At 42.6% G+C, this 24,403-nt stretch overlaps 1 protein-coding gene across 5 annotated transcripts; it reads left to right on the plus strand.

Annotated features, from left to right (window-relative positions):
* phc3 (polyhomeotic homolog 3 (Drosophila)) lies at positions 1 to 24,403 on the plus strand. Of its 5 annotated transcripts, none has more exons than XM_015361154.2 (15): positions 1 to 113; positions 4,862 to 5,036; positions 6,307 to 6,465; positions 7,226 to 7,303; positions 9,627 to 9,791; positions 11,386 to 11,475; positions 12,450 to 12,696; positions 13,178 to 14,067; positions 14,494 to 14,659; positions 14,824 to 14,933; positions 16,049 to 16,199; positions 16,685 to 16,799; positions 18,322 to 18,460; positions 18,996 to 19,239; positions 19,466 to 24,403. In XM_015361154.2, the coding sequence occupies exons 2-15, from the start codon at positions 4,911 to 4,913 to the stop codon at positions 19,618 to 19,620; spliced, it is 2,835 nt and encodes a 944-aa protein (XP_015216640.2). In that variant the 5' UTR covers positions 1 to 113; positions 4,862 to 4,910; the 3' UTR covers positions 19,621 to 24,403. The 5 variants fall into 5 exon arrangements, with proteins under 5 accessions (XP_015216640.2, XP_015216637.2, XP_006637861.2 ...); XM_015361151.2 differs by having other exon boundaries at positions 1 to 109; positions 14,824 to 15,074; XM_006637798.3 differs by having other exon boundaries at positions 2 to 113; positions 14,824 to 15,074.

Below are 24,403 nucleotides of genomic sequence, written 5' to 3' on the forward strand. Positions count from 1 at the left end.
TATCTCCATTTTAGGGAGCATTGACGCATTAAGACATGACTGGGACTGTAGCAGTCTGAATCTGTGGTACGGTCACTTCGAGATGGGTTATGCCTAATGTTAATTCCAGGCAGGTAAATAGATTACGAGAACAACTTAAATTCGTGCATGTATGAGATGCGTAGCCGTTTGAAGAGGAACGGTTATGCAATGACAAATAATTATCTTTCTGTAGCTTATAACTGTAGTATGTGAATGGATATGAAAAGAGGAAAACGCTGTTTACGGCATACCTGCGTATTTCTTTGAGAAACAGCCGCGATTGCACCTTCAGTTGACATGTTCATTAGAGTAGCAGTAAGTGAACGAGATGCCTATATATGCTAGTAAACAGAGCAATCCGCCTCACTTACGCCCTTATAGTAAGATGGAAAACAAAGCTTCATAAAATAATAAAGTAATTCCTACTACTAAAGCTGTGCGTGTTTTAGGAGCTTTTTTTGTGTGTGGAGATTTTGGAGAAGCGGTCTGTGTCCATTGTAATATGTCAATGTTTGACATTAAAAATGGGAGTTTGTAAAGGCGGACGACTTTTCTGTGAGGTGGTCGTTTTCTGTTTTATTTACCGTTTTTAGATCTATTCTGTATCGTGTTATTTTTCCGGTCCATGGTAATATATCGCTATTGTTTTCAGAACAACACACAGTATAGCTAAGTATTTCGTTTGCTTTTGGGAAGCTTATGGTGTTGTGCATTATTTTGCAGTTTTTTATCGGCTTTTGACACATTCGGGTTACGGTAATCACTTAAGTGATTGGTTGATTGATATTCATATAAAAGACGCATGACTAATACGGAGTGTTTTCTTAATCTAGACTCGAGGTCTAACTACCATATGTTTCAGATTTGTTTTTTCAGGCTGTTAACCTTTATTCTGTATTACTCTGGGAACTGCTGTTTTGTACCATCTGTACTATGTCTTTAATGTTGTCTTTAAAATGACAGCGCGGAAGTCTAATTTATAAATAGCATAAATATTAACTTGGTTTGTGTGTGTCTGTCAATAAGTGTTGTCAAATATAGATGAACCAGTTTTGCTACACTTATTTTTAGGTCTAAAAATACCGTTTTAAGTGCTGCCTGTGATTATTAAAAGGTGTTGTATTATTTATTTGATGTGTACTTCTAATTAATCTGTCCATCTCCAAACGTGTGTTCATTAAAAGAAAAGAATACGTAACTTTATATTGAATTATTTCATTGTAAATACCAACGACTGAGTATACAGCGAAGTGCAAAATGATCAGGTCATCAAAGATAAGATGGTTTTTGAACGCAAATGTGACAATGCAAGAAGAATGATTAAAATGGTATTCAGTCAGATACAATTTATACGATGGAGAGAATAATTGTATCCATATTTAGGCTTTTTTTGGACAGAGTTTAATAACTAACTCCATGTTGTACAGTATGGAGATTGAATCAAGCCTGCAGAAGATAAAAGACTCAAAAGACTCCAGAACTAAGTATCAGTCAATGGATTTTAATTGAGTGGAATTTCATTTAATTGCTGATGTGTTCTGTTAATCAGAGATTACGTTTTAAAAAAAAGTGATTTAGCGTAATGTATGAATATCTGGATGATGTAGGCCTTGTTTTTGCCTTGTCTTCTTTTTAGGAGGCAAAAAGCAATAGCATAAAAGTTCATTTTCGGGTTTTATTTTCTCCAGTCAGCAAAGTTAATATTAATGATGAAACCCCAAATTATACTGAGAAATACGAGACAAAAATGAACTGTTTTCCTGAATATAGTTAATTAGACTTGTAATACAACATTTAAATTATATTGTATATTCCATGAAGAATAAAACGTTTTTTCAGTGATTATTAAGAAAATTACATGCATGAGTAATGTTTTAATTTTCATCTGTAGTTTATTATTTTTCATGAATTGCCCTTTTCCAAAAGTAGTTGGTTTTGTCAGAAAAGGGTCGCTTGTTTTTTGCTTCTTGCACATTTTGTATTGATTATTTTAAAACATTCACATATTTTAAATTTCTTATGGCCGACTGTTGTTCAAACCTAGGAGAAAATGGTAACTAGAACTGATCTGTCTTAGCTTTAGCTGTGTTTTGAGAACTCCATGAAAAGATAGTGAAGAAGAAGATTTAGTTTAGATAATAGATTTAGTTTTATGTATTACGTTAACAGCTACATTTTACATTCACGAGTACATCTGCTACAGTTTGCAAAGTTCTTTTCTTGTTATATAAATATATTATAACTTCCAGCCGTAAAGGTTGCTGGTGAGGGCAGCGACAACACCGCATACTTGTGTTATGATCCGGAATGTTTCAGATAAAATAAAACGATTCTTTTCAAAGATCAAATACCACTCTGGCTGTTAAGAATTCTAACAACCAAAACGTCTTTGGTTCTTTGATGAGTGTAATTTTAATTATTTTTAGGGGCCTGGCAAAAAAAAGTAGTCTATGATACCGAGAGATTCTCAAAGCATTCTAAGACGATTCCATACAAAAAAAAAAACATAAGAGGCCTGTGAATGTTCCATGAACTGAAGGCACAGGCAGTACTGTGATCTACAGAATTACAATAAATGGCCTACAGAGACAGACATAGCAAACAGGAGTGTAAAATGTGAACAGCACTTGCAAATTGCAGCTTTGTTGCGATCTGAAACCGCACTCCTATAGTAATTTCAAACCTGTCACCCTAGACCGATTAAGGATTCAGTGCTTCTCCTTTTATCTGTGCGATTCAGATCAAATCTTGCATTAATTCATTGCGTTTGGAGATTTACATGATTGCGTTAGAATTCCATAAGTATTAGTATAAGAATAAGAATAAGTAAAATGCCAATATTTTAAAATGAAACGTCAATGGTCGTTTTAAGTGAAGGAACTCCAAAGAACTCACGTTCAAGGCGCTCTTTTGAATGTTTCGTGTCTTAATAGATTATTAAGTTTTAAAATGTGTGTTATGAATACAGAAACATTAAGAGATTTTAATATCTGTTTTTCAGAAAACAGGTAACCCTTTTTAAGTTCTAAATTACATAAATTCACGTTTTACAAATGTTTATGCCACACAATGAAATAATGCATTTCTTATTCTCCTTTTTATCTGCTTTAACGTAAATATCAAAACACAAACATTAACAATTGTATCCAAGTGACAAAAATTACTGAAAGATCCTGATATTCGTTATGGTTATAACTGCTTAATTTCTATATACGTCACTGACTCGGAAAAGCGGATCTTATTAGGATAATAACGTACAGTATGGATGTACTGCACGAAATCGCATTCCTTTGTCACTTTAAAACAAGCTTCATTAAAAAAAGAGTTTTAAAATAAGATGAGCAATTAGTGATAAATCTTAGATTTTCTATAGAGACAACAGGAATCATGCATATTGTGCAGCACGAAATGAGAAAATATACGTTTAGTACATTTGGATCACTCTCAACTTAGTCGTTCTTGACATTTTAGTTGATAAGTAAATCAAGGTTATCAAAGTCCATACGTGTTCAAAGACTCGATACACTGCTAAATCCTTTGAAGAAAAAGGTTTAACTGGGTATTCAACTGTAATAAGTTCTCATAGCCTTGAGCTAGATTTTGACGATTTATTATCTCTTGTCGCTATTTACCCTATTCTGCAAGGGTACATTTTATCAGTCTTCAGAGGCACCAGATACCATTTCTAGAGTTCTCAGAGGACTGATTATGTGCAAAAAGAAGAAAATTGAAAATGTTTATTGTTTTCATGAGTCACTTGCCAACTCGTTTTATACCGTGGTATTATTCTGACATCTGAAACAAATTTGTTTTAAAAAGTAAACACTTTCCTCCATATCCGCGTAAATGATAACTTATGTATGGGAATGATCACTGCATTAAAAGGCTACACTCTTCCCCAGCCGCCTTTATTGTGGAACTTTAGCGCATTTTCTTTAAAAAATGAAAATGCGCTTCAAGGTAATTCGTCTGTTTTTCAACTGAGATTGTTTCTCAGCATGAATTCATACACGCTATCACGAGCAAACACGAGGATTTGAAGATGAAAGTGGAGGGACCGCTCTGAGATACATAGACTGGTGACTCTTTGTGACATATTAACACAAAGGTTTATTTTTTCCTTCCTCCGCTGAGGGGTTTTCTGTCTGGCTGACGGTGGTGTGTCAAACTGACACACCGTGTCAGGGCTGACGACTCCTCTGCTCTGTAAGCCCCGAGGAAATGAACTGACATGGCGGACACGTCAGGCGGTAGAAAACAGATGAGTTGATCAGAGCAGGGTGTGTTAGATATACATTAAAGAAGTACAGAACTCGTATCTCTTTCCATCACCTATCAAATCCCTGGTATCGTGTTTTTATTGGCGTCTTCATCAGCACAGTGCTCATGCTTGTAAAACGTTTAAGCGATCATCTACATTGGAATTATTGCATATTATCAATACAGTAGATAATGATTGAAAATAGATTTTAATTATCGCACACGCCTGAATCGCAGCGCAGTACGCCAATGACCTGGGTGTTTGGTTAACACGAGACGGTGCCAGAGGCTGAACGCTGAAAACAGTATTTGATTCACCAAGTAGATTTTTTTTTAATTGATAGAGGAACACCAGCTGCACTTTGGACGCCTATTTGTAGAGTGCCACGGTCCTATCTTATTACCAGATATAAATTCATTTTGTCAAGTGAGGCTGAACAATTGAGCCAATATTTTTAATTTTTATTTCCTAAGGCACTGGGAAAAAAAAACAACAACCCCACGGCGCTCCTTGTCGCTCTCCAGGACCAGGGTTGCATACCGCTTTGCTGCTCTCACTTCACCGTCTCTGTACCTGCAGCTTCTCAAGACAATTCACCTAGGAGGGCACACGGAGGGGCTGAAGTAAGATGGAGAACGAGACGAGCACTACCACCTCTGCCCCTGCTACCACGACTGCCAGTTCGCCGTCGTCCCGCACCCAGGCCCCCCCGCCACCTCTGTACAGCGCCCCCACCGACAGACAGGCTGTGCAGGTAACTCTCCCCTCGCGATCCCGCGCCGGCACGCTTCCCCCGGAGAAGCAGTTTAGAAGATGGCAGGAGACCTAATGTTCACCTGACGTGTCAAACGGCGAGGCCCATCATTCCCTGTACAGCTCAGAACACATCTTTGGGTTCGCCCCCAATTCACTTTTTTGATCTCGGAACTAATCTGACCCCCCCCTTTCCTTTCTGTAAACGAACAGGGCCGACGCTGGCTTCAACACACACCAGCCGTTTCGTTCGTAGAAAATAGGATTACTTGAAAATAAGAAAAAAACAACCTCGGATCTTATACCCTCCTTGCAGGATGTCCAATTGTACAATGCATCAAACATAAAGCCTGATCTGGTGAATTTAAGAGAGATCAAAACATTCCTTAGTTCTGAACCCTGTTCACACTACTTAAAACGTGTTTTCGGGTCTGTTTTGATCCAATTGGGATCTGATCAATTATCCTAAAAGCTACAGAGCTGCAAACTATAAAATATGAACACATCTTTAACAGGAAAGAGGAGATGTTGGTGCGTGTTGTGTACAGTGGACAGTTGTGCAGACATCAGGACACTTGATCAGCTGCTGGATGGGCAGTTATACTTGGGCTGGTGAGAGGGGCCTCTCTGAGATGTGTGTCAAAACACTGAGCCCAGGCAGACATACTGTGTAGGCAACCTTGACTCTCCGAGCCTTTCTGCAATGGGTCGATTAAGCAATTGAGGAGCCATTCGGTAATTCAAATTCGCCAGATCGGGCAGAGCCCAGACGGCAGGGAAGGGAAAGGTCTTCCACGATCGGTGTACAGCACCGCAGAGGGACCTGTCTGCTGGCAGGCGGAAAGCAAGAGAAGAAAAGAAGCCCTTGACACAGTGGTGAGGTGACAACGAAGGTTTTGCACCTCCCGGAACCTCAGTGTCCGATTTCATTAATCCATTACAAGCAGCATCAGTACATCCAGAAAAGGGGATGAATTTATTCAATTCAGCACAGAGCTCTCGCACTTGGAAGAGGCACCCTACAGGTTATTGTTTTCCTCCGGTTCTGTAAGAGCTCGGTTGTTAGAGAAATGCTCAGGCCCCTGGTAGTTTGCTCTTCTCAGCACAGTGCCCCAGGGGGATAAGGTCATTTCTCAGTGCCTGGTTGGGTGCCGTTCAGACACACCTGTGGAAGGGGCTCCTCCACACACTCGTCTGGGTGGGTGGGGGGTGGGAGAGTGGGGGTGGGTGTGACTGCCGTGCTGTAGCTGGTGTTGCTCTCACTCCCACAGGTGATCCAGCAGGCCATCCACCGGCCACAGAGCATGGCTGCGCAGTACCTGCAGCAGATGTACGCAGCTCAACAGCAGCACCTCATGCTTCAGACAGCTGCCCTGCAACAGCAGCACCTGAGCAGCACCCAGCTCCAGAGTCTGGCCACAGTCCAGCAGGTGGGGGAACGTTCCAGAACCCCCCCACCCCCAGCCCTCCCTCCCTCCCTCCCACCGACCATCTTTACATCACAGTGAAACTCGGGACGTAGCATGTGGGAGGTGTCACCACCTTCCATCTTCAAAAAAAAAAAAAGCTCTTTGGGGGTTTTGATTTGTGCCCAGATGAAAACAGAACACCTATCAAGATTCTGGCCTCAATTCAATAGAATCAGTAATGCAAGAGTGATTTTTACATCATTCCATATAGCCACTTACCATTTCTAACCATTAAGCCTTATGCAGAAAGCCTGTAGACATTCACAATTAATCACACTCTGCCTGCCTTTCTAATTTGCATATGCTCGTCACATGCTTGCCTCTGCTACTGCTCATGTGTCCATCAACACTTACTTTCATATCTTTTGACACATCATCGCCACAGAGTAATAAAGTGAAATGGGTGAAAAAATTTTCCCCAATGCTCAGACGTGGCTTGCAGCATACGTTTAATGGCCATGACTCGTGGCAAAGTGGTCAAGGGTAACAGTCAGCAGAGCAGTGCTGTTGGTTTGTCACACACACACAGTTTGCTGCATCCCACATCAAACAGTCAATTCTCTCCAAGTCCCCTTTCAGTGCATTTCTTTGGGCCCCACCTCCAGTGTAGCTCGTTTTGAAAGGGCAGACTGTGTGGGTGTGTGCGTGTGCGTGCGTCTGTGTGTCTCCAGTCACAGGCTAGGTCGGTGCCCTCTGACTTCTCACTTCGTTTCACTTCCAGGCGACGCTGACAGGAGGCAGGCAGTCCTCATCCCCCAACGGCAGTGTGTCACAGCAGTCGAATGTCTCACAGACCTCGGTAGGTACAGTAGCTGCACCGTCACTGATGGTCTTTCTGCTCACATGACAGAGACGCTCTGGGGCTTTCACACTAGCAACTGACAGCACGAGCCCTCTGCCCCGCTTACTGCTAGCCTGTGGGCCTCACAATTAGCTCTCTTCTTTTCAAACAAAATGGATGATTTGAAGGTGAGTTACCATAAATAGCATTTTAATATCATTTTTCAGGTTTTATTGATGACCTGACCCTGCCTTTTGGAAAATGTTGGAGTGAAGATTGTAGTTTTTTTTTCTGTTGCCTTGAGGTTAAAATCAGGCAGAGTGATTTCTTTCGAAAGCTTCAGTTGCCTGAAACCTAACTTTTATTTCTAATGACTAGAAATGTTGCTTCTTTGAAATAACTGCAGTACCTTCAGTTTCTCACCTACTGTGAGAACATGTCTGGTTTTTATTATATTAAATTTTAGAGGACATCTTTTTTACAAGTACTGTGAGTTCTATTCACTTTAATGACAAACATTAAATAAACATTTAACATAATTATGAATGGATGGATACTAAGGAAAAATTAAGTCAATGTGTATCTTTGTTTTTGCCATTTCTGCGTTGTTGTATTCATTTGAGTAAACCATGTGACTTCAGAATCTCCTGAAAGAGGGTGCTTCATATCTCTTTTTGCTGAATGATACAATCTGTTCATAGTGACTTTTAGGAACAAGTAAAACACTGCGGTAATAAATTATATTTAAAAAATACATATCAAGTCAGAGCATATGAAATAGCTAGTAAAGGTTTTGAATAAAAAGTAGCACAAAGAAATGAGAAACTAAAAATATCTTAAGTATTTTAGTACTAGTGAATTGTTTTAATACTTTAGAATTGCAATCATAAACTATGAATCAAGCAGCAAGTGGATGACACTAAAATCATTTTCACAGTAATAATTGTGTTCTGGGTACTCAGTGCAAAGTATAGTTCTGAAACGTAAAAGTCTTGCTGGTACGATTGAGGGTTGAATATGCTTGGTGTTTCTCTTTAGTACATTTGACATTCTGTATTTCTTGCTGTTTTGTTAACACCATGAGTCTCATTTCTTAATTCTGACAAATATAATTGTATTCAGAAAAATCCCCAACAGTTTAGAAATGAGTGTGCTTGTCAAAGTCAATCTGCACGCTGAAGTGCTGTTTTTGTGCTGAACTGAGTGGAAGACTGTGTGAATGCTAATGTGCTACCGGCAGTGCTATCCAATTTTGACCTTTTCTATATACTGTAGTTATGTTAACAATACAGTCTAAAGTTCTAAAAATACTCTCAAAAGCTTTGTTGTTTTAATCATCTACTTTGTATGTCATGTTGTTGTTCTAACATGATCAAAACAGTTACAGGATCAGTACATATTGCAATAGGAGTTATTAAAATCACAATCACAGGCACTTAGGTTTTGACTGCTTCCACAGATCACCTAAGAGAAAATATCTCTGTTCACAGCTGTCAAATGAAGTCCTAAAATGTAATGTAACATGTTTAAGATGTACTGTATGAATGTTGCTTTTACAGTTTAACTTGTGAATATATTTGTGGACTGTTGAAGTGTATAAAAATAAATTCCCAACCTCCTATCACCTCAGAGACACCCTTCCTCTGTGCTTTTTATACAACAAGCTTGCTTTCCCTCAGTCCCTTGCATCCTAGTATTTGATGATAGTGCACAAATTTGATTCCCAGGGCATTCCTGGCTATTTTTAGCATTACACTTTTAACCATAATTCTTACATCCAGGCAAAGAGTGTAGTGAGAACTTGTTTGGGGCAGCTGTCCATGCCACCTGCACCCACTTGACAGGTAGTTATCTCAACAACAACAACAGGTCCACAGTCAGATGCACTACCATTGAGCTTCCTACTACTTTAGGGAAGTGCTCCTCACACTACCTAGTATTCCTTCAGTCCAACTGCCCGATCTCAATCTCTAGACGGAAATGCATGGCCAGCCAGATCCCCGTCTGTCTTATAGTTGCTACGCCTCCACAGCAACCAACCAGACCTGCAGGGCTGCACAGCTTTCCTGTTCTGCTCAGCCCTGCCGTGTCTTTCCTGTGCTAGGGACATGCACTGTGCATTCACTGTTTCATCCATCTTCTGTCTGCTTGCACAGTGCATCCCAGCCCTCCACTGGCAAGTGGATTCCAAAGCCTGTCGTGCAGACGCGGCACTCTCCAGCTCAGCACAGTGCTGTCACAATAACAACATGGTACTGGAAGCCATGAGGTGGCCCAGAGATAAAGATCCCTTAAGGAAATTTGGAGCACCCCCCAACTCTCGGTGTCTTTCCCCTGACAGATCAACCTGCCCTCCTCTCCAGTGACAGCCCAGATCATCAGTCGCACTCAGAGCTCCAGCTCCACAGCTGCAGGGGGCGCAATCTCCCAGCAGGCCATGCTGCTGGGCAACAGCTCGCCCACCCTCTCCACCAGCCAGGCTCAGATGTACCTGCGTGCTCAGATGGTAAGGAGGTCATGGCACATAAAGCTCTATAGCCATTTTCTTCTGTACAGGAAAGTAACCATTTAAAAAAAAATGTGTATTTTATTAGTAGTTTATTTGTTCTATTTTTTAAATGAAGAACTATTTAGCTGTAAAAATGGATGATATAACCCAAAACTTTGTGACTTTACTAGTCATGATGCGTTTGATAGTTTAGTTACCTCATGCTATCGCAGCAATAGACATAATGCAAGTCTTTCAGGTGGGTAGCTGCATCAGCATGCGTAGGCTGCAAAGGAACAAGTAATACGTTTATTCCATGCTGAAAAGAGAAGAAAGAAAACACAACGATTCGGCTGTGGAGCCTTCTTCGGGTGTGCACACCCAATGAAGGCTCCATAGCCGAAATGTTGTGTCTTCTTTCTTCTCCTAAAACAAGTCTTTATGTTCTTGTTTTTTAATGTCTGTCTTTTTTTGTTATTACTAAGAGCTTGGCCTTTGCATTTCAAAGCAAATTTACAGTGTGACATTTGCTTTACTAAATGCCACTGCATTACAGAAACATTGCCACTTTTTGAAATTTATTCCTGTTGTTTTTCAAGACTGCACACGCTTTTTCTTTAAAAAATGAAAACATTAATCACTTAAATTAATACAATGTACATGAAATGGACATGAAATGGACTACATTTCTTTGCCATAACGCTAACAATTTCAAACACAAAATCGCTGTTAAAGTATTGTAAAAAAATATGCAATGTTTTACGTTTTCTGTTGAGACTATCCAAAATGGAATACTAAAATAAAAATAACTGGACAAATCATTAGACCTGCTCTAAATATTAGCTTAGCCACATATGAAATGAGGACTGTCCCCTATGGTGCATTAAAAAGCAGCTTTAGTGAAGTCAGAATCTAAAGCTCGCATGGTATGCTTGGTAAAACAAATATATTCTTAAATCATGTGGACAGCTATCTGTTACCTCATAAAATGTGAAATGTCACAAACATTTGGAAATAATACAGAAGCAAATTGTAAAGAGCCTGCTGTCCACTGCAATCTGTTTAGTCTTGGCCCTGTGTGCACCCATGAGGTACAGTATAGGAAAATACTCTACCTGTGAAATGTGCCTGCTAGTAACCTACAAACAAAAGGCAGACGCTCTCCATACTAAGTCAGCAGAAAGGGATTTTAATGATACTATATGTCAAAGGCGAAGACACTTACATATGGACTGGATGCACCAGAGGTACATTCTCATACATTATGATGTTCCTCTGTCCTGCACTTTTCACCTTTTCACAGTGACAATGACTTACTCACCCTTCAGAAAAATAACTTCAAAGGAAGGTGACTGGTTAGGTTTTCTGTTTTTTCGTTATTTAATAATCATTAGAAATGAGTCGCGATATCAGAACAGTGCATTGAGAACATACTATACCTTTTACACCTCCATCCAAACATTTTTTATGTTTTCAAAGTTCATGTCCTTTAAAAAAAAGTAAACAAGGTATTAAAAATGGAAATGGCTCCCTACTTACCAGAAGACTGCCTTTTTTTCCACTGACATCCTCCAGCATCTCTCCCCCTCTCTCTGTGGTTTCTCTCTCATAGCTCATTCTCACCCCCACTGCCACTGTTGCAGCTGTGCAGTCTGAGCTGCCTGTTGTTTCTTCAGCATCCTCTCCGTCTGCTTCCACCCAGGTGAGCTGATTCCAGGTGTGGGGCTGGGGGCAGGGGGGGCATTTCTGAGGCTGTTTTACACCCAGACTTAGCTGATTTCCCTATAGACATGAGGTAGGGTGTGCTGTTCCCTAAACTACCTGCGGTTTAAATCAGACTGGTCCAACCTTAATCCTGAAGGCTGATGTGTCTGCGAGCTTTGTAATGATGTAAATAAGGACCTTCATTTCTAAAGCAAGTTTAATCCTAAGGATCCCAAAGCATTTTACATCTAGGAGGAGACCCACTTCATTCATCACTGAAATCAGCAACATTACTACCCCTAAAAGTCTTCTATTCTAGTACTGACCAGTCCCAGCTTTTCTGAGCTGCTGAGATCTGAGAAGATCAGGTTATAAAGATGGTAACACTGCAGTGTCTAGGTTTTAGCAGTAACTGAAGCGCTGTTAGCGGAGATGTTAACACGTTAGTCCAATTAAAACAATAAAGAGCAGAGGAAATGTGTAATGAAGCCTTTAGATAGTGAAGCCCTGCAGGTACACCGGCTCTCCAGGACTGAAGCTGAGCCTCCCTGGTTTAGATCATTAGGACACCTCACAGTTAACATTTTCAGGGCAACATAGGATAAACACACATGAAAACAAAACTTGAGAGAAGAGAAGTTGAACAAAATAATGACCTGTGAAAAATTGTTTTATTGAAAAAAAAAACATTTACTTACCAAAGCAATTGATGCTAAATGAACCAAAAGGTGTCTAACACATCCCATTTCTATTTTGAACTGTATTTTTAATTTTGTAACCTTGCCCAAACCAGACTGAGTGACTTCGAAAAACCGGGATCCTGCAGCTTTCTTTGAGCTTTCAAAAACGTTTCAGAGTGATGATGTTAATCTGAGGGCTTTGATGCAACACAACAGGAAACCAGATGCGAGGTCAATTTAAAGGCACTTCCTCTGAAAGCCCTGCCTGACTCCTGGTCCTGTTCTTGCCAAGGTCCAGAGCCTGACGCTGAGGGCCCCACCCAGCGCTCTGCCCTCAACACAGACTGTGCCACTCAAGGCTACCACTCAAGGACAACCTCAGATACCCACACACCCCAAGATGTCCCTATGTCCCCTGAAGTCCACTCAGCAGCCCGAAGCCCAGGGGGACGGGGGGAAGAAAGGGGACAGCCCTGGAGCCGAACCCCGAAACACTCCTGTCTCCCGTCTGCCCTCTGCGCATCAGCTTATAGCCCCAGGTAAGTTTAATGCAAAATACAGGAATATGATTTCGTCAAACAGAAGTTGGCTTACCTGATATGACCTCAAACGTTCCTCTCAGCGTCCTGCAGCATAAGGTGTTTTTAATATCTATGTATTAGGGTGATAATTGGCTACCAAATGATAACATGGTCTGAAAACAAAACAGTATTTCATACTGAAGCTGATGTTGTCCTCGCTGGAAATGTCTTTGCCAAAGTTTGTTCCTGACCAATGACATCACAGGGATTTAGGGTAACAGCAAATATGTGAATTGTGTGAATTGGCCAGCAACAGATCTAGAAAAGGCCAATGGGAAATAGTTTGGTGTATTGTTAACTATTAGTAAACTATCAACTGCAAAAGCTAATGCCACAGTTGTAGAAGAAATTTTGGAGACATGAATGTCTCCTTAAGACTGCAGGCTAGAGCTGATTTGACCTGTGCGTGTCTGAGTATTGTCCATGGGGACTTTTGCAGCACCATTCCCTCCAGTACAGCCTCACGCTCTGATGAAGCACCAGCTGCATTGCCCAGCCGGACACAAGGGGGCGCACCACCAGCTCATTATACAGCAGCAGCCAGTTGCTCCTCACAGGCAGGTCCAGCCAATCGCGCTCCAAGTCACGACGCAAGAGACTCCGCCCCCCTCCCAGCACTGCCTGTCCGTTCAGCCACAGGTGGCCCCGCCCACCAACCTGGTTTCCGTCCAATCGCAGCACTGCACCTCCATCTCCTCCGCCGCCGCCCCCCCGGCTCCCTCTCCCGAGCAGTCACAGCCTGCCGCTCAGCCGACAGTGGTCGTCTCCCCTCCGCCCACGCATTCCCCCACCAGCCATTCCCCGACCATCATTATCCAGCCCCAGGCACTGGTCGGGACCCAGGCTCAAGCCCTGGTCTCCGCCCCCATGCAGCTGGGCCCAGCTCAGCCACCGCCTCTCAGCTCCGCCCAGGTTCCTTCCAGTTTGTCCTCCCACCTGTCTCCTTTGTCTTCCTCGCTTGCGTCGATTGACTCCCTGCCTCAGTCTGCGTTGGTGCCCCCGGCGACCGTACCTACCCCTCAGCCCCCTCAGCACTCCCCCCCGCCTCAAGCAGCCGCCGGGCCCCTGTCATCTCCTCCTCCTCCTCCGTCTGGCCCCCCGGAGCTGCCCCACCCCTCTCCCACCTCGCTGCAGCCTCTGCCCCTGCCGTCGGTCCAGGCTCTGGCGGTGCAGTCTGAGGTGCTGCCCGCGGCGCCAATGCTGCTGTCTGAAGAAGAGCTGCCCGTGGCTGAGGCCTTGGTCCAGATGCCTTTCCAGACGCTGCCCCCTCCACAGACCGTCGCTGTCGACCTCCAGGTCCAGCCGGCCGCGCCGGTGGAAACCCCAGTGGTGAGGTCTTTGGGTTTCTGTGTCACACATGTTCCTCACACACCCCACACCCTGTCTCCCCCTGCCTTTTAATTCCCGTACCAAGGTGCTTGGAGGGAGGGAGGGGAGGAGGGGGGGTGGATGTGCGGAAACGTTGTTTGGTTGTGTTATTGCTTTTTTAGTACCAGGAAATTTTTAATGAATAAACGTTTGTTCACGAAAAAGATCAAGAAAAGGCACATCTTTAAAAGTTGGGGGCTTCAGCTGACCATTATTGTAATTTCCCAAAGTCAGTGAATTGTAAACATGGTAAAGCAGCACCCAACAAACAGTAACATCCGTGGTGATGAATTGAAGACTACAATTGGTAGGTCCTGGACAATCTCTTTCCTGGATGTGCTGTTGTGTGTGTTCACGCTTTGTGTATTGTGTTGGGTGGGGGGCCAGGTGCAGCAGGTATATGAGATGGAGGGGATGTGTGCAGAGGAAATGAGAGAAGACGGATTATCCTGTCCACTAAGGGATAGGACTCCCACTCCCCCTGCTTTGTCGCCGCCTGCTATTCCCGAGAGGCACTGCGAAGACATGTCCATGCATTCAGAGAACTGCTCAGGTACCTATTTAAACTTCTGCACTTTGTAACAAAAGATGTGTTTTTGCCTGATCTATATTGTGTGTAACCAAAGATATAATACAATATAAGCTATTGGAACTCAGAAGGTTCCCTTTCCTAAGTCTCAGAGCAGTGCAATGACATTCATGTGCTCTCACCTACAGCTGTTACTAACCTGCCCTGTGTAACGTCAACTGGCAACGCCTCCGTGATCAGATCTTCTGCGGATCCCACTTACGTCAACAGCTCCCCCCCTCCCCTCCTGCCAGCTGTGGTAAGAAGTACCAGCAAGCCCCCCCAAGCAAGCCTCCCGGGGGTTCCTGACAGCAAGCCCCCGCAGGCGATCGTTAAACCCCACATCCTCACGCACCTCATTGAGGGCTTCGTCATCCAGGAGGGGCTGGAGCCGTTCCCGGTATGTCCACAAGAGGAAGCTGCCGAACTACAGAGTCACTGCCTCTGAGGGGTGTTAGTGCAGCCCAGGGTGTCCGATGGCATGACACCCCTTTAACTAGGAGCTGAAGGAGGGCCGTAGATGTCAGAGAAGGCATTATACGTGAACTTTCACTATTGACAGAAGTGTTTGTCTCGTACCAGCCCTTGATTTCCATGGTTCATATCCATTGACACGGTCCACATTTTTATACCAAAGAGCTCGGTATTCTCAGAACATGCTTCACTCCAAGTGCTCTTTAAACACGGAGGTGGATGGTTTCAAATTCTGACGCATTAATGGCTCAAAAAGAGGAGTGTTTTGACGTATGTACATGTACATTGGAATTCTTATTTGCGCTGATCTCTTACGAAACAGCAGATGACACAGTACAACGGACAACATAGATAGTACAATACCACACAAGAAAGAATCCAACCAGAACAATAAATATGTATTGGTGAAAGAAAAAAAAACATGGTAGACCTTAGAAAAGTCTGGCATAGTGGAGACGTGCATCGAGTCTGAGGCGTTGGATGCGTTGAGTGGTGGATGCGTACTGGAGTAGGGTATAAGCTGCCCTTCAGCCTAGTGGTCCGTGCTTTAAAGGTGTGGTACCGCTGGAAGAGAACAGTTTGTGGCCGGGAAGGCTGGGATCCTGAATGATGGACTGGACTTTGTTGCGACAGCGGAGGGTGTGGATCCCACCGATTGATGGGAAATCACATCCTATAATCCTCTGTGCCATTGCCACAACCCTTTGTAATGCACCTCTGTCGTGCATGGTAGTCTTGCTGTGCTACACAGTGATACCACTAGTGAGGACACTTTCTACTGTGCTGCGGTAAAAGTTCACGAGTAGCACGTGCCCCTGAAGTACAGTATCCCCGCCTCGTCTTCGGTGGCAACAGATCTGGCCGTGAGCTTCACGCCCCGTCGGCTGTCTTGTGCTGCAGGTCAGCCGCTCCTCCCTGATGGTGCAGCAGCAGGTGAAGCAGCCCGAGGCCCAGGTGCTGAAATCGAACGGGGGGCAGCCGGAGGCCCTGCTGGAGCCCGAGCAGCCTGAGAACTCCAGCGACACCGACATGGACGACATGACTGCCGAGGGTGAGCAGCCGAGCTCTGCCGGAGCCAGGGCGAGCGCCCTCGTCTTGATTTTAAAAGACGCCGCCCACCGGAAGAGGAATGTCATGAAGGCCTCCTGTAGATCTCTGTCTTCCACAGAACAAACACTACAGTGTTTTGTTTTTGGTCAACGACAAAGCTCAGCGGGACTCCTCTTTTTCAGAGACACATTGCATCTTGTTTGCAGCCAAGAACAGTTTAGATTTTAAGAATGTGTGACGCAAAAACAGCTTTGTTTGGGTTTCATAGTTCTCAGAAATATTCTGGTAAATATTTCACAGGCAATGACGTTCTTTAGTTACTCGGGTAAAGCAGACACAGAGAGAGATGGAGAGATGGCTCTGTGGTTCCCAGAATACTCTTCAGCGGTTAAGCCCAACCATCACGGTGGGTGGCAAGTATCTCTGAGAGTTTGTCCTCTCAATCTGAAACACTGAAGCACTGCAGCTTGTCACTTTTCCTTACAGACGGCGTGGAGGAAGCTGCTACAGAGGTGCTGAAGTGCGAATTCTGTGGGAAGAGGGGGTACGCTCACAAGTTCCTCAGGTCAAAGAGGTTCTGCTCAATGTCATGTGCCAAAAGGTAAATGACCTCCTCATTTTTAATATATGAATGTTCAATTTTGCTCATTTGAAGAGAAATATTTTTTTTCCTCCTCCTACATGCTAAAAGAGTCAGGGATCATAATGAAATTGATGCCTCTTTCAAAGTGGTGTAACAATCATACAATTATGGACAGGATATGTATGTGCTACATATATTCTGTATATACCTGGTATATGAATAACCGTTATCATCTACTAATACTGAAAGATCGCTGATGACTGTAGTTATACCATACAACGTTGGCAACAGGCAACAGGCCACAGACATACAAAGCTTTTAGAACTCAAAATGTCACGCATTTTTCCATTTAGATCTCAGTTATTCCTGTGCATGTCTAAAAACTCAGAAATTCTCTTATTTTTAAGTGTTTCTTTGTACCTGTAATCTACCCAATTTTAGTCCAATAAATTAAACTCCTTTCTAAGGTACTGAAAGTTCAAAATATTTACAGATTTCCAAGCCTTTTGTGCTGCTTGCTAATATCAAAAGGGAAATAAAATGTGATTGATTAAAACATATATATATATCAAATAAATGATTTATATATACTTTATATATGAAACAGGAGTCACTGTCTTTTGATAAATTAACACATAGTGGTTACCAGAGATTGAATTATATATTTTGATAGTTTTAATCCTTATAAAATAATTGTGGAATGTAATTCATCTGGATTAATTTAGCGTTTGTTTTTGGAGTGTGATTACACCATGAAATGTGGTTGCAACTACTTACAGTAGTAAAGTCAAGAATTATAGCAATCACACCACTAGCTTGTCAGGAATGTCATTCTGAAGCATAGCCTTCGACTTTCCTAAGAAACAATTTCAGAAGAACCTGCATTCTCTCGTACCCTTCCATGCTTCAAAAACTGAAGTCCGTCCACATTCACGCCGTATAACATATAACTTCTTAAATCAATTGAGCTGACGTTTACTAAAGATCAGAAAGACGTCTTTAATTGTTTTGTTTTTTTTACTTGTGATGACGAATATCCACACAGAGTACACAGAGTACACCGCAGGTCACGGGACAAGCCTGCAGAGTATCTATGTGCTAAGCAAGACACTCAGGAGGTTCTTCCTTCCTTCTGTGGTGGGAGCAGAGCTAACCACAGAGCAGACTCAAGTGTCTCAGCAGTGTGGACTGTGTGATACTGTCAACACCTTGGCCGGGTATAAAATACGACTGGCTCAAAACATTTTTTAGGCTGGTGTTTGAGCTGAAGTCTAAACGAATTAGGCTATTTGCAGTTTGACTGCCACGGTGAAGCATCTCCTCCTGAATCATTTACAGCTAGCCTCCAGATGAATGCAAGGGAGCTGAATTTCAGTTCAGTTCAGAATTCAGAGTTTGACGGTTACGGTTTTTCAGTATGAATCAATGTCAGTCAGTATTGGAGGGAGCGCCGGGGCCCACCCTGGGGCGGGGAGAAATGAATCACAGCACGGTGAAGCTCCTCAGGAAGTGCACTCCGCCTGGTCTTCCCCTGCCTCAGGTTCAACGTCAGCTGCACGAAACGGGTCAGCATGATGAAGGCCGACAAGGTGGGCCGCTGGGCCCGGAAGCCGGACGGAAGACGTGGTCGGCGCCCCAGTGGGGTTGAGGGGGGATCCAGGGAGCATTTCCTCCGCCAGGTCAGAGACCCGGGGGGCGAGGGAAGGAACAGGGCCCGACACATCCTTTCTTGCCTTGTATCCCTTGACAAAGACTTAAATTCATGGGGAATGCTGCTTTCTAGGTGGCGCAAATCACGCTTCATAAGTACATAACAAGCAGTTGTTGACGCTAATAGACTCATTAATAAAGTACTTACAAATGACAAGCCTCTCACTTTACTTAATAAGTATCCAATCAAAAAGTAGTCACTTCCCTCCAGGTTATCGACACGATTATGACTCTTCGTGTGTTATGGCTTTTAAAGGCTTTATATAGTTTTTCTACCTCTTGTATTGAACCGCTACCTGTTCTTTAATGAAAAAAATACACGACACTAGACTTATACTCATTTGTTGGTCATATCAACACCACAGTAATGCTGGCCATACTCACACCCAGGCCTGAAGTTAGGGGATTGTGATGAAGGTGAAAGGATGTCCCTCAGGGCCGCGCTAACACGGGCCTCACGTCTCTGCGAGTTTGCCCCCTTGAGCTCTCTCTTCCCTCCGCCAGCTGCCGGTGCCGTACAACAACACGGAGGAGGTCCAGCGGGGCGCCAGCCAGTCCCCCCGCGAGGAGGAGCCCCCCGTCCCCATGACGACGAGGCTGCGGCGCCAGAGCGAGCGCGAGCGGGAGCGGGAGCGGGACGTGCGCATGAGGGAGCCTTCGGACGCGGCGGAGAGCCTGCCCGCAGCCCAGGCCGACCCCACGCAGTGGACCGTCGACGACGTCTGGGCCTTCATATACACTTTACCAGGTATTCAAATGAAGTGCAGGACCGGAGCCGCCCCGTAGTGATTCTAGGGTACGGGGCCTGAAGGACAGGCTTCCTGTTCCCCGACCGCAGTGTTGAAAAGAAGAGCGCCCTGCGCTCTGGTCCTCGGCATCTCCCCCTCGGGCTGCTTTTCCCGGGGAATGACATGTTGAACGCAGCGCTGTCTGCAGTGGTCTCTGTGTGTCACGCGCCTGTCTCCTCTCCGCAGGGTGTCAGGACATTGCGGAGGAGTTCCGCTCTCAGGAGATAGACGGACAGGCGCTGCTGCTGCTCACGGAGGACCACCTCATGAGCGCCATGAACATAAAACTGGGGCCTGCCCTCAAGATCTGTGCCCGTATTAACTCCCTGAAGGAGGCCTGAAGAGGGGGGCGGCAGTGACGGGTCGCCTGCAGGCGCCCCACCGCCCAGCTCCGCCACAGACCCAGCGCTCATCTCTGCAGAGATGCTACACATTCCCCGTCGCCGGTACTCGAGCTCCGGCCCCCCTGCGCTCCGAACCTCTCGTTTCTGCTAGGGGACAGACAGGCGTGCCCCAGCCCTGCCGGGTGTGTCGGACGTCTTGAATTTCAGTCGTTTCCGAATTGAGCGAGGAGTCAAAGAAAGCGTTTATTGTCATGCACAAAAAGTACGTAAGCACCTAATGATCCAGTTTTTGCCAAATTCACCACAATGTAATAACGTCGTGAACCGTGTTAACAGTATACAGGGGTCCAGAGGAAATCACAGTCAGTTATTAGTTATATCAAATGGTGAATGATAATTCATGATGTACAGTAGTGAAACTGTAAGCCAAGCTCTATTATGTTCTTTGATCTCCATCAATGGTTCATACAGTATAGAAATGAGGGGATCAGATCCAATATACATGCCAGCAGAGAGTATTAACGATATTTAAAGCCAGTGAATAGGTTTCTGCTATGCTGAGGCCTCCCCCTGTTCTAGTTTTATTTGCGAGACCTGTAGCTTTATTTGCCTTAACTACATTTGTTTTGGGATTATAAATTTGAACAACTCACGGTTTTGGGAGTCAAGGATAAGGCTTTCACCGATAGACCAAGTGGAGGAAAATATGTTTTCTCCATTGACGGGCAGTATTGGAATGTAGTTGAACGCTGCTGCACTTGCCCGCACAAAAGCTTTTCATTCATCTTGGACGCAATGCAGGCCACAAGTGTCCACATTATAATGAAGCTACTAGTGCTTGATTAATCGTGACAAGCTGCACTTGGCCACTTCATTAATACAACTGCTGTCTGTCCTGCCACAGGTTCAACAATGTAACACTGTGTTAAACAATTGCTCATTTGCTTTCAATGCAATATACTGTGCTATATGCTTTCTCAGCACTGAAGTCCAAAAGAACAAAAAGTGAGTTAATATATTCAAAGCTGTCATTTTAAACGCACAGTTCTTTACAAAGTGTGCATATATTTAAAAAATACTAAGTAGAGGTTGCTCATATGACAAATATGTAATTTATACTAAAACAAACACAGAGGAAGATTTTTATGGCCCACAGTCACTTGTATATTTTGAGTGTCGAGTGACTGTGCAAGGAAGTGTTGTCTATTTGAGCTTCTTGGTTGTACCAGGATATAAGCAAAAAGTAAGAAAGAGTCCTCCTGCATATTCTATTGCAGTTATTATTTTTTTACTAGATATATGAATCTGACAGTGTTTGAATGTAAAAAAAAATTAACAAAGGACTTCTAAATTTGCTAGTTTCTTTTTAAGAAGACAGAAATTAGTTCCGTTTAAACTTAGTTGCATTTTATACTGTATTTCCTCAAAAATAGTTTTAGGAAATGTAAAAATTTAGAATTCCACCCTTAATTGCTAAGTGTCTGTTTAAAAAAGTATAAATTGTAATTCAAAAGAGAAACAAGAATTCTGGATAAATTCATTAGTTCATAATGATTGGGTTTAGCTGATAAAACTTAGAAACTGCTGCTGAGCTATAAGGCAGGCTAATTAGTTCAACGGGGAAGAAAAATATAGTGAAACATTTTTAGGTCCTTTGAATGTGATAGTTCTTCCTTCCCAAACTATTTGAATTTTCATAAGCAGTATTAAATGCCCATGCCAACAGTCATAATTACCTATACCGTCACTTACATATTGAGTTTTATATCAGTAGAGAAGGTGAATTACTTCTGTCTTCACATAGGAATATCCCATCAAAGAAAGCAAGGTGCTTTAAACTTATCTTGCTGCATGTGAATGCCATACAGGGACACCATCAAAATATCCACCAGAGTAAAGTAAAATGAGGTGAGCTACTGCTGCTACAGTTCCATGCTTTTGCAACATTTCAAATAGTGCTTCATTTCAGTCCACCCTTGAAAGACAGTATAGCACTAGAATCCAGGAATGAGCATCTATAGCATGTTTAATACATTACACATTTGCATGACTGAAGCTTTGTAACCCAATAATAGTATATTTTCTAGAAGGTTCAAATAGCTTAAGAACATAAAGTGGGTTGGCAAATAGCCACACTAGTTCTTTAAACACCAGAGCCAAGCCAAATAAAATTGTTAGACATTTAGTAAAGCCAAACATTCTTGCACAATAGGCTCATGTGCTTTGAGAAAAATGGGTATAGGTCATGTGCAAACCAGCTTTTCTCCTTGCGTTGTGTTGAACAGAAAACCTTAGTGTCCAAAAATGGTTCATACTGCCAACAACCAGTGTTAAATATTCTATTTTAAACTCTATTCCTGTAAAAAAAAAGGGATTTTTTAACATTTAAGGTTTAGGAAAAAAAAGGTTATTTTTTAAAACTATGCTGACAGTACGATAAAAACCAGTTTAATTGGTAAAAAGGATTAAACTGAATAAGGTGATTAATATGCTTTTGTTTCCTTTTGCACTATATAGTAAAAAGAAGTTGAAAGAAACAATATTAACTCAGAAACTTCTTGCTTTTGTGCCAAAGAAAAAAAAAACAACAGAATCCTGTAAGGCACAAGCCTTCCCCTGCAAACCAGGAATAAACACATACAACTTTACTTACGGAGAGAATGGTCACTTCAATGATAAAGGTGCCAACTTTCAATATTCCTAAAGACTGATTGGCCATTGCTCTCTTTTTTTTTTCTTTGAAGCAAAGACAACAAATCTGGAGTTTGTGATTTGCAAGTATGGTAGTATAGGCCTGAGCCTAAGTTTAACTTTTCGTTGTTTCAAGAGAGGCCAGAGGATACCCGTGTGTGTGAGAGGATGCATGTTGAGGTTTATCACTGTAGGCTTTATTACACACTGAGAAGAAAGCTCTGCAGAACAGCAAAGTAGATTCAACATCTGTCCTGCCCTTTCAAAATAAAAGAGAATGTTATCTCCACTGTGCTATACAGTGTTAATAGAACATGACGTGCGTTCTGCCACAGACCTTGCATTTTTCAAAGACTTTGACAAAGCAAATTTTTATAAATGCCAAAGAATTAAGTATCGCTTACAATCTAGTTCTGAAAACATTGGGAAATCGTACTAAGGCAACATTAACCTATTTCACAAACTAGCATGACATACTGTTGTCAGGAAGTACATGAAGCAGTTTCAGATAGTTCATGAATGAAAATAAAAGCATTTTTTCCCCGTATCACCAGAGCAAATTTAAACAGACCAGTCTGAGTCATTACGCAGTAGGGCTTCTACAGATGTGGCGCACAAACATTTCTAGCATGCATCAAGACAAAATGTTACAGATTTTTTGTCTTTAAAGGTTGTACAGTATATGGGCTGAAGGCCTCTTCTTGTTTCTACTTTTCTTGTGTTATGTTCTCAGTGTCCTTGAATGGAATCATTTGGATCATGATCAGGATCTAGACTTTCCATTACAATGTATGAAGGAAAACTGATTAGAAAGTCTGAAGGATTTTTTTAAACTATAATTTAAAACCAACTTCACAATGTTATTCTGTAGTAGTCAGATGCTTAATATGCTAACTTATCATCTTGTAAAGACTTGCATTCAATCTCTGTCCATTATAAACCTTTTAAAATACGCTTTGTCTTGTCTTGCAATGGCATGAACATTTTCTTTCAAAGACGACAGAAACTCTGAAAGGATTCTAACTCGGTCATAGACGTATAGTTTTAGAAAGATGTCACTCCTAGCTGATATGAAATGAAAACTTAAGGTAATCTCTTATTATTATCTAAAGCCTATGATGGACCTACATAGGCTAAGAAAAAACAGAATCACTGTTGCATGTCTGTGTGCAAGAAGGAGATTTCAAGTTAGAATTCGTGTGGTCAGAATCGAATGGACTGTGTGCAATATTGACAGCTGGGATAGATTGTCCTGGTCTTAGTTGGGAAAGCTGGGGGAAATACACGTGTCAGCTCTAAAATATAAAATAGCAAAATAAAAAAAAATGGCAGGAAAAGATGTAGGATGTTTTTGATATAGGTTGAAGCAATGGAAGTTCATGGACTCAAAGATGGGAAGTGGTAGATAAAACTTTGTTGCAAACACCTTTGTTGCAAGCGGAAGTGAAGGTGAAGAAAATACAGACATGGCTCATCTCGCAATTCACTTTCAGCATTGGACCTGGAAGGAATTCTTTTCGCTTTGCCTTCTGTACCGAACGTGTGTTGCCCTCCGACAGTTGCACTGTTTTTCAATTCTGTCTTTAGATCCTGCTGATCTTAAAGGGAAACCAAACAGCTTTCTAGAGTTTATAAGATCGATGAGATGCTCAGGTCAGCATTTTAGAACTGACAGTAGTATATTTTCCTAACAAAACGAGTGCCCCTCCATATCCTTTCTATACAATTGTGTCATTAAGAAACTTATAAGCATCCATTTAATATACCGTTGTAAGAACCTGCCAATGGCCCATTTTAAAACCGCTTATGGCCAAGGCTCTCTCTAGAAAACAAATGCTGGTCAGTTTCCCTTTTAGTAAGGCACCTTATAGCTCAATTAACCTGCTTGTAAGTTTGCACCTCTGTGTATTTTGCACATGTTTATTCTAACTGAACATTTTGTTGTGTAGTACATTAATCTTCCCACTGGGGGTTGAATGTAATAAAAGAAAGTTTGAAATTGTATTTATACTGCAATTTATAAAGCATTAGTGCTCTCCGAAGTAACTGTGAGCTTCAAACAATTAAATAGACTGATACACTTTCTGCA

The sequence above is a fragment of the Lepisosteus oculatus genome, chromosome 13 (genome assembly GCF_040954835.1).
Source record: "Lepisosteus oculatus isolate fLepOcu1 chromosome 13, fLepOcu1.hap2, whole genome shotgun sequence".
NCBI classification, from domain to species: domain Eukaryota; kingdom Metazoa; phylum Chordata; class Actinopteri; order Semionotiformes; family Lepisosteidae; genus Lepisosteus; species Lepisosteus oculatus.